This window comes from Hyperolius riggenbachi, chromosome 12 (assembly GCF_040937935.1).
Source record: "Hyperolius riggenbachi isolate aHypRig1 chromosome 12, aHypRig1.pri, whole genome shotgun sequence".
In the NCBI taxonomy this organism is placed as follows: domain Eukaryota; kingdom Metazoa; phylum Chordata; class Amphibia; order Anura; family Hyperoliidae; genus Hyperolius; species Hyperolius riggenbachi.
This window is the reverse complement of record NC_090657.1, coordinates 240,959,637-240,978,618: the sequence shown is the minus strand read 5'-3', so window position 1 is coordinate 240,978,618 and position 18,982 is coordinate 240,959,637. Positions and strand designations below refer to the sequence as shown.

General features: G+C 49.2%; 1 protein-coding gene across 1 annotated transcript in view; it reads left to right on the top strand.

Annotated features, from left to right (window-relative positions):
- The window catches only part of NARF (nuclear prelamin A recognition factor), a 48,913-nt gene extending 31,337 nt beyond the window's left edge, over positions 1-17,576 (top strand). The window contains exons 5-11 of the mRNA XM_068264369.1: positions 1,927-2,061; positions 3,737-3,855; positions 3,956-4,085; positions 6,288-6,360; positions 14,276-14,410; positions 15,408-15,565; positions 17,174-17,576. Coding sequence (XP_068120470.1) covers positions 1,927-2,061; positions 3,737-3,855; positions 3,956-4,085; positions 6,288-6,360; positions 14,276-14,410; positions 15,408-15,565; positions 17,174-17,415 — 992 coding nt within the window. The 3' untranslated portion in view covers positions 17,416-17,576. The remainder of the gene's footprint in view (positions 1-1,926; positions 2,062-3,736; positions 3,856-3,955; positions 4,086-6,287; positions 6,361-14,275; positions 14,411-15,407; positions 15,566-17,173) is intronic.
- The last annotated feature ends 1,406 nt before the right edge of the window (positions 17,577-18,982 follow it).

Sequence of the window (18,982 nt, the reverse complement as noted above, 5' to 3'; positions counted from 1 at the left end):
GCTTCGGGTGAGCTTGTGGTGAAGCCATTTCTCCTTACTAAGATGCTGAAGTTTTTGCAGTGACTTGTTCCTTGTGGTATACAGTGTGCTTTGTGCCATTTATGAGGGTAACACCCAAGATGCAGTAGGAAGCTCATCCACACATATTGCCTATAAATGCCATTGCAGAAGTGTCTCAGAGTGCCAAACCCTGCCAGATACAAGATCAGTGAAAGGGGGAGGAGGCGCACCAGTCCGTTTCAGATACTCCGTTAAAGGACAACCAAAGTGAGAGGTATATGGAGGCTGCCATATTTATTTCCTTTTACACAATACCAGTTGCCTGGCAATCCTGCTGATCTATTTGGCTGCAGTAGTGTCTGAATCACACCAGAAACAAGCATGCAGCTAATCTTGTCTGATCTGACAATAATGTCAGGAACGCCTGATCTGCTGCATGCTTGTTCAGGGGCTATGGCTAAATGTATTAGGGGCAGAGGATCAGCAGGACAGCCAGGCAACTGGTCTAGCTTAAATGAAAATAAATATGGCAGCCCCCATATCACGCTCACTTCAGTTATCCTTTTTTAAAGGACTACTGTCGAGAAAATTTGTAAAATTGAATTAGTACATGTAAACGCATACAAATACAAAGTATGTGTCTTCCGGAGTAAAACGAGCCATAAATTACTTTTCTCCTAAGCTGCTGTCACTTACAGACAGTAGTAGAAATCTGGCAGAGCTGACAGGTTTTGGACTAGCCCGTCTCCTCATGGGGGATTCTCTCAGGGTTTTCTTTATTTTCAAAAGCACTACTGCTAAAGTGTACGGTGAGCAGGGAGGCTGGCCAACATCCTACTAATATTATAAATGGGAAAGTTTGGTTGTTTGTTACTCGAGCCACAAACAGCCAATCAGATTTATTTCATTTCAATGCAAATTATTGATACCAAAGACCACAAAGCTCACAAACTTGGTAATTGATTAAATTATTAATTGTGTATTAGGGTTAGAAAAAGTGAGCGCAGCGAAATACATAATCGGGCAACGCCAGGTCATCAGTGGGTGGAGACAAATACACATTTCACTGGGAAAATATAAACTGCAGCCATTCTTACACTGTTAATGGCAGGGTTCTCAAACCTTTGCACAGTTGGTCACTGGGTGACTGGGATTAATATTCAGAAAGGTGGGTGGAGCCTACAAAAGCCAATTAAAATTCACCTATTGGTTTTCAAGGGGAATATTTAATTGCTGCCCTTCTTGCACTGTTAATAGCACAAGTCTCAATCCTGGTACAGTTGGTCATTGCGTGACTGGGGTTTAAACTCAGAAAAGGGGTGGCGCCACAAACAGCCAATCAGATTGGCATCAATAATTTGCATTGAAATGAAACAAAAGACCGCCAAGCTCACAAACTTTGTCATTGAGTAATTGTGTGTTAGGATTAGAAAAAGAGGGTGGAGCCAACACCAGCCAAATGCATACCCGAGCAACACCGGGCCATCAGCTAGTCTTTATATAAATCCTTTTTCAGGGAGTGTCTTTATGTAAAATAAAGGCCATGCTGAGCATCCCCCATGAATAGATGGACTATACCAAAACCTGCCAGTGTTGTCGGAATTCTACTACCTACTTTAAGTGACAGCAACATAGGAGAAAAGTCATTTATGGCTCATTTTACTCTGGAAGAAATGTACTTCTTATGTATTTACATGTATTTTACATTTCTTTAGCGATGGTGGTCCTTTTAGCATGAGGCCTTGTAGTGGTGTATTTGTCACATATTTGAATAACTCCAGGCCAGGTTAGCAGGTTTACCGATGTTCTCCCAGTGATCTCCAGCTCACTAAGCGTTTGGTCCTCTATCAGTGGGGATCATGACCTCCTCTCAGGCAGGACTCCATATTACAGAGCTGCAGGCTGATGTCTCTTGTCCGTCTCCAGGCGTCCACCATGTGCTCGACACGACCATCGCCGCAGACTTCAGCATTCTGGAAACGCAGAAAGAATTCCTCTTGAGGTTCCGGCGGCAGACGCAGGATGAACGCGCCTTCCCCATGTTCGCATCGGCTTGTCCAGGTGAGACCAATTATCAGTCCTACGTTCAAACAGAGCTGCATATATTGGCATCAAATCAAAGCCCTTCTCATGTATACTACTCGCTGCTCAGGATAAATCAAGACATTCCAAAGTGAGTAGTTGATAAAAGAGAGAAAAAAAAAAAAAGTCAAGAAATGTTGTTTCCCTCAATGCAGGTTCACAGACAGGAAACTGTCAGGGCCATGGTCATGACATCACACGGTGGGAGGGGTTTCACCACAATATCGGCCATACAGCGCCCCCTGATTATATATTTCTGAAAAGATGATAAAGACCTTCCGTGGGAAAGGGGGTTCAGCTACTGATTGGGAAGAAGGTTAATGCTGGGTTACAGCTCCTCTTCTTGCATACAACTGCTAGACCAAACTTGCAGCTACCGCATATACTTGTGAGGGGCGCCGGTCTACATTGTAATATTCTGACTATAGGATGCACTGACTTTCCCCCCCCCCCCCCTCAATTTTTGGGGAGAAAAAGTGCATCATATAATATGAAAAATATGATACTTTGTTTTGGTATTTAAAAAACAAACTACAGAGCAGTTTTATGGCAAATTTTTGTAACAAAACTGTTGGTTTTGTTCCTCTGCTCCCTCGGGTTGTTCTGTGAGCTGCTTGGCAGGACGTAGCAGCATAATAACATTCACAGCAACAACAAAAGCATCCAGTTTCCTGGAGCAGAAGTGAAAGTGCTGATGTGATAGAAACCTGCTGTTTGCTGTTACTATAAACGCCCTGATCTCTCACCGGGGAGGCTGCTCTGCTGACTAAACCATGACACAGCTAAATTCAGCAAACCCGTCAATCGCAGCTCATGCCAACCGCAGAGACCCGGGGGCACTGCTGAGATCCCTAAATACTCACAATTCTGGCTATTCAGGGACCTTTGTGTATGTTAGGGGAAAAAAACAAATGTTACTGCTAAGGTGGCCACACACATTACCATTTTGTTATTATTATTTTTTTTTTATTTTTGGCTTGACAAAAATTTTGAAAAGCCATTTTCTGAGCCCTGGCGGTAATCCTGAGCTAAGCTGGGGCTAGCTGCCGGGAGCTCTATGCAGAGTATAGCCCGTAGAGGGACCTTCTACCCACCTCCCCGGGGGATCCAGCCGTCAGTAGCCATTCTCCTTCCTGTCCTCTGAGCCTCTGAAACACTCTGGTGAGATCACCATCATTGGTCTCACCAAAGAGTTACAGCACCACCCGGAGGACAGAGGTACAAGTGCAGCGCTGGAGCCCAGGGAGGTGAGTGAGAGCTGGGGCTGCTGCTGGCGTTCTGGCTGCATGATTTTTTTTTCCCCCCCTGATTTTAGGGTCTGAAACATTTTTAAAAAAGACCCTAAAATCTGGAAATCATACCGCCAGAGGGGGTTAATGAATAAATAGATTGTATTTATTCATTCCCGGGGCAAAGAGTTCACTTCCTGACTAACGTCAGGAAGTGAAAAAAAATCCCTACACAAAAGCGCCTAGAAATGAGCTTTCGCCCCATAAATGGCTCAGCGCTTGCAATAGCCATGCCGATTTATAATGTTAACAAGGCCTTTTTGTAGACCAGGTTCCTCCTCTGAGCGGCAATCTTCATGGCCACATACTGAGAAGTCCAGTTCTGTGTAACCACATACTAAAGTGCAGTTTTGGTCTATTCACAGGTTGGGTCCAGTATGCAGAGCGGGTGTTGGGCGACACAGTGACCCCCCACATCTGCACAGCGAAGTCTCCTCAGCAGATAATGGGATCTCTAGTGAAAGGATACTTTGCTTCACACAAGGTCAGCACAAACTTTGTGAGGGTTTTGGTTTTTTTTTTGTTTTTCTGCCTACACATTCCAAGACAAACTCCTGAAAACACATTCTGTTTCTCTTTCACAGAACTTGTCCCCTGACAAAATCTTCCACCTCACGGTGGCTCCATGCTACGACCGCAAGATGGAGGCCCTCAGAGAAGACTTTTACACAGAGCTGTACAACTGCCGAGATGTAGACTGTGTGTTGACTTCAGGTAAGATCCCTCACTGGCTACTGTCATTGTCTCACTTGAAGGTACAGTCAAAGACTGATGTCAAGAACAATATGGCTGCAGGTTGGTTCTGCTCTGTCCTGGAAGGAAAGTTTGACAAGGTGTTTCATATACCATTTAAAGCTCCTTTTTGAGAGTTATTGAGCTCTTCCAGGACCATTTTAGCCATTTTGGAGCTCTAGACTGGTACACACTGGTTTCCCAATGATGACTACTTAAAATAAATGTTTAAACCTGCCTGATTGCTCTGATTAACCACAAACTATCAGTTCACCTGGACACAAGCAGTCATCAGACGTAAACCTAGACTGGTCAGCAGCTGAACGATCAGGGCTGTGGAGTCAGTACAAAAATCACCCGACTTCTCATTTTTATGAAACCTCCGACTCCAGGTACCCAAAAGACTCCTCAGTCTGAATTTGGTTCAAAAATCATCTGACTCCTCGACTCCGATTCATGAGTTTGTGAGACGTCATCAGATGTATTTCTTCAGTTCAGCACAAATCCTCCTATAATAAGAATAAGAAACCTCTGGTCAGTTGCAATCGTGTTATCTTGTTTCACTTCCTGTTTTAGCCTACGTAGGAAGCAAAAATGAGACCTGGTTGTGTTGCATGCCTCTCTGTGAATTCTCTTCAGATAATTTCAGAAGAACAATATATCTCTAGTCACAAGATAGTCAGATTTTTGGTTCCAGCTATAAGATGACCACCTTTTTGGTCAGGCCACAAGATGGCTGAGTTTTGGTTCAAGCTATAAGTTGGCCGTCTTCTGGGTAAGGCTGCAAGATGGTTGGCCTTTGCTTTGAGCCATAAGATGGCCACCATCTGGATCAGGCCACATGATTGTTGGGATCAGGTTCAAGATGCAAGCTGTTCACTTTCTGGTTCGGGCCACAAGATGTTTGGGATCAGGCTGAAGCTATAAGATGGCCACCTTCTGGCTCAAGGCTGCAAGATCGAAATATAATAAATGGTGTGCTCCAGTACAGGGCTGTGGGGGGTACCTGGAGTCGGTGGTTTCAATAAACTGAGGAGTCGGATGATTTTTGTACCAAGCCCTGCTCCAGTATGCCCAATCGGTGAAAAGTGGCTGATATCATGACAAATCGACCAGCTTAGTCAATCGAGGAGGATGCTAGACATCGGTCAATTGCACAGGAATCAGCCACTGTTCAAGTTATTAAAGCGCATGGAGACGCAACATTGGTCAGATCAGTTACTGAAGGTGATTTGCATAGGATATCGCTTGCAGTGTGTGGGGCACTAGTACATCGACTTTTTAATCAACCATACTGAAGTTGATTGCTTTGTTGATTGAATCAATCTCTAGATGTATGGCTGCATTTAAACTGATTACTTTTGGTTCAAGATACAAGCGCTGCATAATATGTTGGCGCTTTATAAATACAATAAATAAATGGCCTACTTCTGGGTTGGGCTGCAAGATGGCCACCGGTTGGATCATGCCACATAAAAGTGTTTTTTGCTTAATGCCTAGTACACACCATACAATTTTCTGTTAATTATTATCTGTAAAGTACTGGTAGAGACTGGTGATTATCTCTGGTGCATTGTTTTCTGGTTATCTCCTGCTGAATAGAACAATGCCTAATTGCTTGGCAGATAGATGGTTTAAGCCCAATCTACGATACAATTCTTTGTACGATTCTATTTACAATTCTATTAAATCCGACGTCCGATCGGGATTCGATTCAATTCGATTTACCATGTTTTGAAATGGCAAATTGAATTGAATCGAATCCCTATCGGACGTGTTGGATTTAATCGGATCGTAAATAGAATTGTAATCGAATCATACAAAGCATCGTATCGTGTAGATTGGGCTTTAGATAATTTCCAACATGTTGTAAATTATCTATCTGGTATGTAGAACTTATGCTGGGTACACACATTGCGTTTTTTCGTGCGATTCTCCGACCTGATTGTTTTTGCAGCACAATACTGCACTCTATGAGAAATCGAGTGCAGAAATGATCGGGAGCAATATTGGACATGATGGATTTTATCTATCTGATTCATCTATCGCACGGAAAAACGTAACGATTGTACCCAGCATAACAGAAAATTGTATGGTGTGTACCTAGCATTAGGCCTATTAGGCAGTTGACTGGGGTGCCGGCATTGAGCTGCAATTCATACTCACTAACTTTTTGGTTTTTAGGTGAAGTCTTGCAGATAATGGAACAGAGAAACATCTCTGTCAAAGAAATTGAAGAATCTCCCCTAGAGAATGTGTAAGTGATTTGTGTTGTTGGAATGTGTCAGAAACCAGATTCTTACCTTGTTCTGTCTGTTCTGAGGTCAATCTCTTCAGAGAGCAGGAAAAAGCTCTTGTGTCCTCAAGTTGTTTTTACCTCAATAACTTCTGAAAACTGCTGTTTATCAAAAGAAAACCCTGGTTCATTTCCTCCTAGTGTTTGTGGACAGGCAGGTGGTAACGCCATTGTGTGACCTCTGTGCAGACAGCTCTGCCTCCATGGTCCCTGGAGGGATTTTAGCTCAGCGGTGTATGTCTGAGGGAGCAGGTGTGTCTTTCTGACCGCGCTGCGTTTTGAGGCTCAAAATATAAGAACCCCCGATCCTCAGAATCGCACAGCTGGGGCTGTTGGAACCCATTGGCAAGTAACAGTAAATCATGAAGGCTCCGCACAGAAGCCAGGTTTAAAGAACTTATTTATTCATAAGTATGATTTCTGTCTGCCCTATGCCTTGACAAAGGGGACCGATCAGGCCCACGAAACAACGTTAGTGATGACGGTCAGATGCTGTATTGGAGTGTGATGGGACAATAAATAAGCAAGTTCCTTTTAAACCTGACTTGTGCGCGGAACCTTCTTCACGATTTACTATCAAAATAGAAGGTTGGGAAAATTTAGACACTGTCTTCAATTCACCAGAGGAGAGTTAGTAAGTGATAAAAGGTCTGTATTTTACCTCATGCGGTATTTTATTTTTTTTATTTTTTTTTATGTTGCAATTCACCACTGTGCGAGGATAGAGAGGAGTGTTCGGTAGCAGGCGATAATGGTGCGATGTGGATGATAAACAGCCGGTAGTTATGCGGTGTTGATTTGCACGCGATACTTTGCCTCTCTGGATGCTGGAAGTAAAGGATTGTGGGTAGGAGGAGGAGCTTATTACTAGCACGTGACCGCAGAGGGTTTCCCTCCCTGTTTTTTTACCCTCTCCTTCCATTACAAATCCCTCCCTCCGTTCTGCATAGTAAGCTATATTAAGCATTTACAATATTAAGTGGATGGGTGAAGCGGAGGAGGTATTTGGATACATTTTCGCGCTCCCTCCCAATGAAAATGTATCCAAATTCCTTTTTCGTTTCACCCATCCACTTATTATTGCTTAATATTGTAACTGGGCTGCCCTCTGCTGCCTCCAGTATGTACAGTATAAGCTATTACTGTGTGCTGCTAGTAAACTAGCTGCAGCGTGAGCTGCTCTCTGGTGCCTGAAATATGTACAGTATAAGCTGTTACTGTGTGCTGCTAGTAAACTAGCTGCAGTGTGTGCTGCTCTCTGGTGCCTGAAATATGTACAGTATAAGCTGTTACTGTGTGCTGCTAGTAAACTAGCTGCAGTGTGTGCTGCTCTCTGGTGCCTGAAATATGTACAGTATAAGCTGTTACTGTGTGCTGCTAGTAAACTAGCTGCAGTGTGTGCTGCTCTCTGGTGCCTGAAATATGTACAGTATAGGCTGTTACTGTGTGCTGATAGTAAACTAGCTGCAGTGTGTGCCGCTCTCTGGTGCCTGAAATATGTACAGTATAAGCTGTTACTGTGTGCTGCTAGTAAACTAGCTGCAGAGTGAGCTGCTCTCTGGTGCCTGAAATATGTACAGTATAGGCTGTTACTGTGTGCTGCTAGTAAACTAGCTGCAGTGTGTGCTGCTCTCTGGTGCCTGAAATATGTACAGTATAGGCTGTTACTGTGTGCTGCTAGTAAACTAGCTGCAGAGTGTGCTGCTCTCTGGTGCCTGAAATATGTACAGTATAGGCTGTTACTGTGTGCTGCTAGTAAACTAGCTGCAGTGTGTGCTGCTCTCTGCTGCCTCCAGTATGTACAGTATAAGCTGTTACTGTGTGCTGCTAGTAAACTAGCTGCAGTGTGTGCTGCTCTCTGGTGCCTGAAATATGTACAGTATAGGCTGTTACTGTGTGCTGCTAGTAAACTAGCTGCAGTGTGTGCTGCTCTCTGGTGCCTGAAATATGTACAGTATAGGCTGTTACTGTGTGCTGCTAGTAAACCAGCTGCAGTGTGTGCTGCTCTCTGCTGCCTCCAGTATGTACAGTATAAGCTGTTACTGTGTGCTGCTAGTAAACTAGCTGCAGTGTGTGCTGCTCTCTGGTGCCTGAAATATGTACAGTATAAGCTGTTACTGTGTGCTGATAGTAAACTAGCTGCAGTGTGAGCTGCTCTCTGGTGCCTGAAATATGTACAGTATAGGCTGTTACTGTGTGCTGCTAGTAAACTAGCTGCAGTGTGTGCTGCTCTCTGGTGCCTGAAATATGTACAGTATAGGCTGTTACTGTGTGCTGCTAGTAAACTAGCTGCAGTGTGTGCTGCTCTCTGGTGCCTGAAATATGTACAGTATAGGCTGTTACTGTGTGCTGCTAGTAAACTAGCTGCAGTGTGTGCTGCTCTCTGGTGCCTGAAATATGTACAGTATAGGCTGTTACTGTGTGCTGATAGTAAACTAGCTGCAGAGTGAGCTGCAGCAGCTGTGAGAAAAAACAGATATTGCCAGGTACATGCAGGAGATAAATAGATCTAAAATAACGAATGGTCACACCCCCTTTTTTCCCTGGTGAATTGTGATTTTGAGAAAAGTAACTACTGACCATTTATCGTATGAATTTTGCACAAATTTCGACCTGTCGATATTTCTGGAGAATTGCTATCTTGAGTTATCACAGGAGGTAAATTACCGCCCATGTTATGAATAGTTCGGTAAGCTCTGGTGAATTGACGCCACTCTATTAGCTGTAGAACGGCCTACGAGTGTAAAACCACTGAATATCCTTGCCTGAGTACAGTAATAGTTGATAACAACCCCTTTGGTAAACCACACGACTTAAAAACCGTATGTTAAAAATGCCCAAATGCATTGTCCATTTTTACCACGAATTCCGATATCACAGGCTGATGTCCATATCAGATTCAGCTTTATTCACAGAATACTATCGCTGTCGTACCCAGAGTATTTTGCAACTCGCATGGCATTGTCAACAGAACAAACAAAAAACAGAACAGCCATAGGCAATCGTGCATACAGACAATCCATTACAGCTTGAGATGTAGACAATATTACACTTCAGAATTGCTAAGAGGGTGCTGCGCCTGTGCGGAGCTTGGAGGACCAGAGCGAGCACTGGCGAGCTCCTGCTGTCTAAGGGATAGATTTGCCGCAGGGGGAGGGACTTGGCAGGGGGAGGACTGGAGTTCAGCAGGACAGCCTGAGGGCCCTTTCTAACCAGGACAGTGCGGTATTTTTACTGCACCCCACTGCAGGGCAATGAAAGTCTATGGGGACTTTCATACCAACGTGGCGTGATGCGACAGAAGTGTTGTCTTTGCCGCATCCCTGAAGCGAGGGCACATCTAAGTTACCGTGCGGTTCTGCGTCAACCTGCAGTGGACTGTAAGTCTATGACGAAGCAGGGTTATTAACCACTTGCCGACCGCGCACTCATAACGCACGTGGGCAAAGTGGCAGCTGCAGGACCAGCGACCAGTACTGCGTCGCCGGCTGCAGGCTAATTAATCAGGAAGCAGCCGCTCGCGCGAGCTTCCTGTCAATTCATGGCGGGGGGCTCCGTGAATAGCCTGCGGGCCGCCGATCGCGGCTCGCAGGCTAAATGTAAACACAAGCGGAAATAATCCAACGCTGCTACAGTAGCAGCGTTGTAGTAGATCAGCGATCCCCGGCCAATCAGCGGCCAGGGATCGCTGTCACATGACAGCGGGGAGCCTATTAGAGGCTGCACAGGAAAGATCCGTTCCTGTGCAGCCTCCGATCTCTCGGGCAGGGAGGGAGAAGAGGGAGGGGGAGAATGTCGGCGCGGAGGGAGGCTTTGAGGTGCCCCCCCCCCTTAAGGGGGGGTAAAGGCTAGGTCCTCAAGTGGTTAAAGTGCCCGCTGCAGTTTTTTTTTTTATTTTTTATTTTTTTAGCAATACGCTTCCGCGCACATGATCACTGCGGCCGCAGGAAGAGGGCGTCACTTCCTGCCTGGCCGGCAACTGGGGGGGAGGGGGATTACCGCGTACCAACACGCTAATACCTGAAGTCCTGTTCTTGGCGGTGCGTTCCCCGGACCGCAACACTAATGCCAATCTGCAGTCTGAAACTGGCCTGAGGCTGTTCTGTTCCTCCCGACTGCAATCAGCCAAAATACAAATGCACCGCAAATCAGTCGGGATTCTGTTTATGGGAGCTGGTGTCATGGAGTCGGTTTTGAAATAAAATTGCTCATTTGCCGGGATGGGGGGGGGGGGGGGGGGGTGGAGTGTGGGTGGAGTGAGCACCCGCCTGGACAAGACACCAGATCAGGTAAGTATTTAACCCCATTACTGACCATGTAAGGGGTTACAGGAACAGCCAATCATTACACTGACCACATAGGGGGACCCAGCAACAACCAATTGCTTTTCCTGTGTCCCCCAATGGTCAGTGTACCTAACTCCAACCCCCCAGTCCTTCTTCATTAAGACAGAGCCTGTCACTTTTACCTTAATGCTCTCTTAATGGAAACCTAAACCAAAAAAAAAAGTTTCACTTACCTGGGGCATCTACCAGCCCCCTGCAGCCATCCCCTGCCCTCGCAGTCACTCATGGCTCCTCTGATCCCCCGCTGCCAGCTAGTTCTGCTTCTACCAGGCCCCTGCAGCCATCCTGTGCCCTCGTAGTCACTCACTAATCCTCTGCTCCCCCGCTGCCAGCTAGTTCTGCTTCTACCAGCCCCATGCAGCCATCCTGTGCCCTCGTAGTCACTCACTGCTGCTCCAGTCCCCCGCCTCCAGCTAGTTCTGCTTCTACCAGCCCCATGCAGCCATCCTGTGCCCTCGCAGTCACTCACTGCTGCTCCAGTCCCCCGCCGCCAGCTAGTTCTGCTTCTACCAGCCCCATGCAGCCGTCCCGTGCCCTCGCAGTCACTCACTGCTGCTCCAGTCCCCCGCCGCCAGCTAGTTCTGCTTCTACCAGCCCCATGCAGCCATCCTGTGCCCTCGTAGTCACTCACTGCTGCTCCAGTCCCCCGCCACCAGCTAGTTCTGCTTCTACCAGCCCCATGCAGCCATCCCGTGCCCTCGTAGTCACTCACTAATCCTCTGCTCCCCCGCTGCCAGCTAGTTCTGCTTCTACCAGCCCCATGCAGCCATCCTGTGCCCTCGTAGTCACTCACTGCTGCTCCAGTCCCCCGCCACCAGCTAGTTCTGCTTCTACCAGCCCCCTGCAGCCATCCTGTGCCCTCGTAGTCACTCACTGCTGCTCCAGTCCCCCGCCGCCAGCTAGTTCTGCTTCTACCAGCCCCATGCAGCCGTCCCGTGCCCTCGCAGTCACTCACTGCTGCTCCAGTCCCCGCCACCAGCTAGTTCTGCTTCTACCAGCCCCATGCAGCCATCCTGTGCCCTCGTAGTCACTCACTGCTGCTCCAGTCCCCCGCCACCAGCTAGTTCTGCTTCTACCAGCCCCATGCAGCCATCCCGTGCCCTCGTAGTCACTCACTGCTGCTCCAGTCCCCCGCCACCAGCTAGTTCTGCTTCTACCAGCCCCATGCAGCCATCCTGTGCCCTCGCAGTCACTCATGGCTCCTCTGATCCCCCGCTGCCAGCTAGTTCTGCTTCTACCAGCCCCATGCAGCCATCCTGTGCCCTCGTAGTCACTCACTGCTGCTCCAGTCCCCCGCCACCAGCTAGTTCTGCTTCTACCAGCCCCATGCAGCCATCCTTTGCCCTCGTAGTCACTCACTGCTGCTCCAGTCCCCCGCCGCCAGCTAGTTCTGCTTCTACCAGCCCCATGCAGCCATCCTGTGCCCTCGTAGTCACTCACTGCTGCTCCAGTCCCCCGCTGCCCACTAGTTCTGCTTCTACCAGCCTCATGCAGCCATCCTGTGCCCTCGTAGTCACTCACTGCTGCTCCAGTCCCCCGCCACCAGCTAGTTCTGCTTCTACCAGCCCCATGCAGCCATCCTGTGCCCTCGTAGTCACTCACTGCTGCTCCAGTCCCCCGCTGTCAGCTAGTTCTGCTTCCACCAGCCCCATGCAGCCATCCTGTGCCCTCGTAGTCACTCACTGCTGCTCCAGTCCCCCGCCACCAGCTAGTTCTGCTTCTACCAGCCCCATGCAGCCATCCTGTGCCCTCGCAGTCACTCATGGCTCTTCCGGTCCCCCGCCACCAGCTAGTTCTGCTTCTACCAGCCCCATGCAGCCATCCTGTGCCCTCGTAGTCACTCACTGCTGCTCCAGTCCCCCGCCACCAGCTAGTTCTGCTTCTACTAGCCCCATGCAGCCATCCTGTGCCCTCGCAGTCACTCACTGCTGCTCCAGTCCCCTGCCGCCAGCTAGTTCTGCTTCTACCAGCCCCATGCAGCCATCCTGTGCCCTCGTAGTCACTCACTGCTGCTCCAGTCCCCGCCACCAGCTAGTTCTGCTTCTACCAGCCCCCTGCAGCCATCCTGTACCCTCGTAGTCACTCACTGCTGCTCCAGTCCCCCGCCACCAGCTAGTTCTGCTTCTACCAGCCCCCTGCAGCCATCCTGTGCCCTCGTAGGCACTCACTGCTGCTCCAGTCCCCTGCCGCCAGCTAGTTCTGCTTCTACCAGCCCCCTGAAGCCATCCTGTGCCCTCGTAGTCACTCACTGCTGCTCCAGTCCCCCGCTGTCAGCTAGTTCTGCTTCCACCAGCCCCATGCAGCCATCCTGTGCCCTCGTAGTCACTCACTGCTGCTCCAGTCCCCCGCCACCAGCTAGTTCTGCTTCTACCAGCCCCATGCAGCCATCCTGTGCCCTCGCAGTCACTCATGGCTCTTCCGGTCCCCCGCCACCAGCTAGTTCTGCTTCTACCAGCCCCATGCAGCCATCCTGTGCCCTCGCAGTCACCCACAGAGCCTCCAGTCCCCCGCCGCCAGCAAGTTCTGCTTCTACCAGCCCCCTACAGCCGGCCTGTGCCCTCATAGTCACTCACTGCTGCTCCAGTCCCCCGCCGGCAGCTAGTTCTGCTTCTACCAGCCCCATGCAGCCATCCTGTGCCCTCGTAGTCACTCACTGCTGCTCCAGTCCCCCACCACCAGCTAGTTCTGCTTCTACCAGCCCCATGCAGCCATCCTGTGCCCTCGCAGTCACTCATGCCTCCTCCGTGCCCCCACCACCAGCTAGTTCTGCTTCTACCAGCTCCTGCAGCCATCCTGTGCCCTCGCAGTCACTCACTGCTGCTCCAGTCCCCCGCCACCAGCTAGTTCTGCTTCTACCAGCCCCATGCAGCCATCCTGTGCCCTCGTAGTCACTCACTGCTGCTCCAGTCCCCCGCCACCAGCTAGTTCTGCTTCTACCAGCCCCATGCAGCCATCCTGTGCCCTCGCAGTCACTCATGGCTCTTCCGGTCCCCCGCCACCAGCTAGTTCTGCTTCTACCAGCCCCATGCAGCCATCCTGTGCCCTCGTAGTCACTCACTGCTGCTCCAGTCCCCCCGCCGCCAGCTAGTTCTGCTTCTACCAGCCCCATGCAGCCATCCTGTGCCCTCGCAGTCACTCATGGCTCTTCCGGTCCCCCACTGCCAGCTAGTTTCGTTTTTTCCGACAGAGTCGGCTGGCCGCCATGCGTACCTTTTTTACGCATTCCCGCTAGTGCGTGAAGCTATCGCGGACATTAACAAATACATTTTTACGCATTACGGGTGCAATGCGTACGCATTTAGGTTTCCTTTAAGAGAGTTTGTGTGTTTTAGTTTACAGTTCCCTTTTTGATATAAAAGTTATTTGTTCCATGGCGTGCTGTACTTTATTGAGCTGTTTACGTTTCCTCTTATGTGTGTGTTAATCAGCTGATATGTTTTTATACAGCGCGAGTGTCAGCAGATTTATATGGCGTGATCTCCCCCCTCACCTCCTCTAATACGGGCCTTGGCTTTCCTCTTCTCTTACAGCTTCGGAGGAGAGAGCTGCGAGTCTGTCCGCCATGAAGGCACCAGCTCTGACGGCTACCTAGCGCATGTTTTCCGGCACGCCGCCAAGGAGCTGTTCGATATGGATGTCCAAGAGATTACGTACAAAACTCTGAAGTGAGGAACGACTGAAACTTGTGATATAAAAACAAAAAGATTCCAACATTTTATCCCTCCACCCCCAGAACGAGTCCTATTCCATGGATAAGATACGAAAACTCTTCCCCATTGCTTATTCATACCTCCCAACTTTTTGAGGCAGGAAAGTGGGACTCTAAGTCACGCCTCTGCCACATCTTTAGCAACGCACGCGGCTTGTCGCCAGTTTGCCCCCCACCCTATACAGTTGTCCCTATACTGTTCCCTCTTTAGTCTGTGGACCCCCTACCTGCCTATACAGTGATCCCTGGTGTTTAGTGGTACCCACCCTTCCTTCCCCATACAGTGTTCCCTGGTGTTTAATGGTGCCTCCCCCCATACAGTGATCCCTGGTGTCTAGTGTTACCCCCTCTTGTTTCCCTGTACAGTAATCCCTGACATCTAGTGGTTCTCCCTCCCTCATACAGTGATCTCTGGTGTCTAGTTGTGCCCTCCCCCCCCTCCCCATACGGTGATCCCTGGTGTCTAGTGGTGCCCTCCACATACAGTTATCCCTGGTGTCTAGTGCCCGCCTCCCCCATATGGTGATCCCTGGTGTCTAGTGGTGCTCTCCACATACAGTGATCCCTGGTGTCTAGTGCCCCCTCCCCCATATGGTGATCCCTGGTGTCTAGTGATGCTCTCCTCCCTCCCCTTACAGTGATCCCTGGTGTCTAGTGGTGCCCTCCCCCCTCCCCCATACAGTGAATCCTGGTGTCTAGGGCCCCCTCCCCCATACATTGATCTCTGGTGTCTAGTGGTGCCCTCCTCCCTCCCCCATACAGTGAACCGAATGTAAAATACTTATTCACCTTTCACATGTAAAGAAGGTGGGCAAAATCTGATTGGGCTCCAGATAGTGGACTTCCTCCTAGTGCCCCCTCAATAAATACATTTTTTTTTTACTGCCCATTTTGGACATTTGAACAAGTAGGGACGGTCGCTGAATGTTTCATTCATACTCTCTTGTCCACAGAAACAAAGACTTCCTGGAGGTGTGCCTAGAGAAAGATGGGGAAACAGTATTGCGTTTTGCCGCGGCTTACGGATTCCGGAACATCCAGAACATGGTGCTGAAGCTGCGCAAGGGGAAGTTCCACTACCACTTTGTGGAGGTCCTGGCCTGCCCCGGAGGTGGGTGTCTAACCTGAGGCTGCCGCCAATTGTCCTTCAGGGCCGCTGCTCTGTAGGCGGGGCACAGTCTTCTGAGGGGCAGGGCTAATTGCTTAGTCCTTTAGTGTCCCCCCCCCCCCCCCCCCCCGAAATCGCTGGAGCAAAATCCTCCCGTACTTCCTGGAGGAGGCAGAGCTTTGGGCTGTAGCTCGGTCTACAGTCCAGTCACTCACCGCTGATCTCCGCTTCTCCCCGCCCCTCTCAGTCTTCTTTCACTGAGAGGGGCAGGGAGAGGCAGCGATCAGCGGTGATTGAGTGGACTAGAGACAGAGCTACAGCACAAAGCTCTGCCTCTCCCACCGGCAGCAAAATCTGCAACTTTTAAAGTCGTGGAATTTTGCTCCGGGATTTGTGGGGGGCAAATCATCTTTGCCATTACTGCTCAAGGCGACTCTGAATTAAAAAAAGGAGGTGATATGGGACACTTCAGACTCTCTTTAAAGAATGGGAATAAAGTTTAGTCAAACAATTTTCAGTAGAAAAATACATATATTTACACAGATCTGCACATCAGTCCTGAAAGAGGGACAAATGAGGGTGAGAGATGGACAGAAGGACAGGGCTCCCAAAGAGGGACAGTTGGGGAGCGATTATTTTATTCCTCTTCCTAGACACAATGGGGGTTGTATAACCTTCCCAAAGGGCTTCAACAACCAATATTACCTGATTGAAGCCTTTCTCTGCTCTTACTATAACAGATTGAGCTCAGCAGCTCTGTCATTCAGCGTTCAGTTTGTTCAATAAAGATTTACTGTAAAAACCAATCCTGTGGCAGAGCTAGAAGGTGTGGATGGGGCTGGTTCAGTGTAGCAGCAGGCATTCTGTTAGGCATAGTCATGTGATAAACAGCTCCGAGGTCCTCTTCCCACCCCCATATCGTCTATATGAACATTGTCCTCTCTAGCGATAGTCAGCAGGCTGCTAATAACGCCTGGAATTTGGCCAATCAAAGCAGACCAGAAGCGCATTGGATCCATTCCGAAGCTGCATAACTATTTCCGTGCAAACTGAAATTGCTGCCATCTCATCGACCATCACTTAGCAGACTAAAAGCAATCCCATCGTATTTCCCTTACTTTTATATATTAAAGCGGACCTGTCATCAGGATAATTAATAAAAAAGTTACTTACCTTAGAAAGGGGAAGCCCCTGTATGGTCAAGAGCCTTCCCAGATCTCCTGCACTGAGCTGGCACCCTCTAAACAATCCTCTACACTGATGTTGAAGATTGCTTGCAGCCACGCTGACCTCTGTACTGCGCAGGTGCAAAGTACGCCCCCCACAGAGCCACTTGGGCACAGCTTTTTGCGCTCTGCACGAGCGGCTTCGTGCTACTGTGCAGGCGCGTATTCCCTGGCACCTGCGTAGTGCGGCTGCACTTGAACGTGGAGAGGAGCGCGGCCGCAAAAATGAAGCGGGACCTGGCCGGCAATGGACTGGTTCTGTGGATCAGGGAAGCCGCTGCTACCTCCAGCGGTTTTCCTCTCCTGTGGTAAGTATCTAACTTTTTCCCCCGTGATTACAGGTGTTCTTCTGTAAGGCTTTACATTGTGTATTCCTCTTCTTCAGGCTGTCTGAACGGAAAAGGCCAGGCGCAGACGACGGATGGGAAGCCGGAGCGGGGGGAGCTGCAGGAGATGGAGGCCCTATATACCCACGTGCCAGTCCAGAGCCCGGAGAGTAACCCGCACATACAGGAGCTGTACGCCACGTGGCTGGAGGGCGCCGAATCTCAGAAATCCCGGGACATGCTACATACCAAATTTGTTCCTACCGCCCAGAACGCCACACGGGTGGACATGAAGTGGTGACGCCCGTCCGGCATAGACTCGGACCATTCTATGCAATGTGCTGCTGCTGACACCTGCACGCCCTCCCGCCTCAGATAAGGGGGTAAAATGGTGGACGTCACACCACAGACCTCCGTCTCGAAGCTGCCTTGGGTGGAAACGGATAAATGTACATCGTCGTGTGTGTGTGTGGACGTGTTGCGTGTTCTTGTCGCCAGAAACCCTGCCAGGGAGGCCGACTCCCGTGTTCATCTGTATGACTTGATGCTATTCGTGGCCAGCTGACTCGTACAGAGTGGCCTTTGTGGTCCTTTGTCCGAACTTCAAACCCTTTGCTGCTATCAGTCGGTCTTGTGCTGACCATCCTGTGCCGGAATGCAGAGGTGTCCCTTATTTATGTGTAAACGCCTTATTTCTCTGCGATTGCTTCCACCCTGAGCGTTCCACCATCTTGGCTGTCCACCATACCCAGAAGAAGGCCTACACTGAACAGTGGTCTCAAAGGATAGAAAGTATACATGTATGGCACTGCGCTAGAACTACTATAACAGCGTGTTCATGCGGTGCACAGATGAAATAGAGGGCACTCTACAGATAACAGTTTCAATCACATATGAAATCAGATTATCCCTTGGAGATCTCTTCAAAAAGTCCACGACACAGATATGCCTTGCTAAGTGAGCCACCTCCACCACACCCTGAAGATGGAGCACTCGTCCTTAAGATGTGACCCTTTATTAGATAGGGTGATCAGCACCTGCGGGGCAATCGAGGCCTCCCCCTGCCACGGACTCTCCAATCCAAAATGTCTTACAAACTGTAGAGCAATCTTGATTTACCTTTCACCTCAAAGTATAAAATCCTCCATAGTGTAAAACCATACTATACATTTATTACAATTTTGATAGAACTCACATGTCAGTTTTAATGGGCTCTACCCCGATCGTTGGCCGTCTGGCTGGCTCCTGGTGCGCTGTGTGCCGGCCGTTGCTCCAGAGACACCGCTCCACTTTGTATTCCATGCGTTCCACGTCTGCGCGTCACAGGCCCTGCCGGTTTCATCACTTCCTGTGACGCGCAGACATGGAACGCATGGGATACAATGTGGAGCGGTGTGTCTAGAGCAGGGGTCCGGAACCTTTTTGTCTGAGAGCCATAAACGCCACATATTTTAAAATGTAATTCCGTGAGAGCCATACAATATGTTTCAAACTGGGACAGTAGGGCTCACGTCCCTGTTGCCATGATGATGTGTATAAAGTTGATCCACCGGGCAGCGTAAATGTGTCAGATACGGCTTCAACTTCTCTTGGGTTTCAGCAACATCAGCAATTTCCCCGAGAGCCAGACAGGAGAAATACCGACTAACAGCTTGTACAATTAGCTAGCTGACTGGGGGGTTGATTCACTTTGTAGGACTAGATCCCCACACTTTGGCCCAATAGGTTGCCTGTCAAGTGACAAGCAGCCTATTGGGCCAATCAAAGTGCAGGGATCTTGTCCCACAGACAGGGTCCAGAGTGGGATAATTGGAGCCGCTGATCGTTTTGGGGTAACGTTAGTAAGTTAGTGGTGAATGCTACAGCAG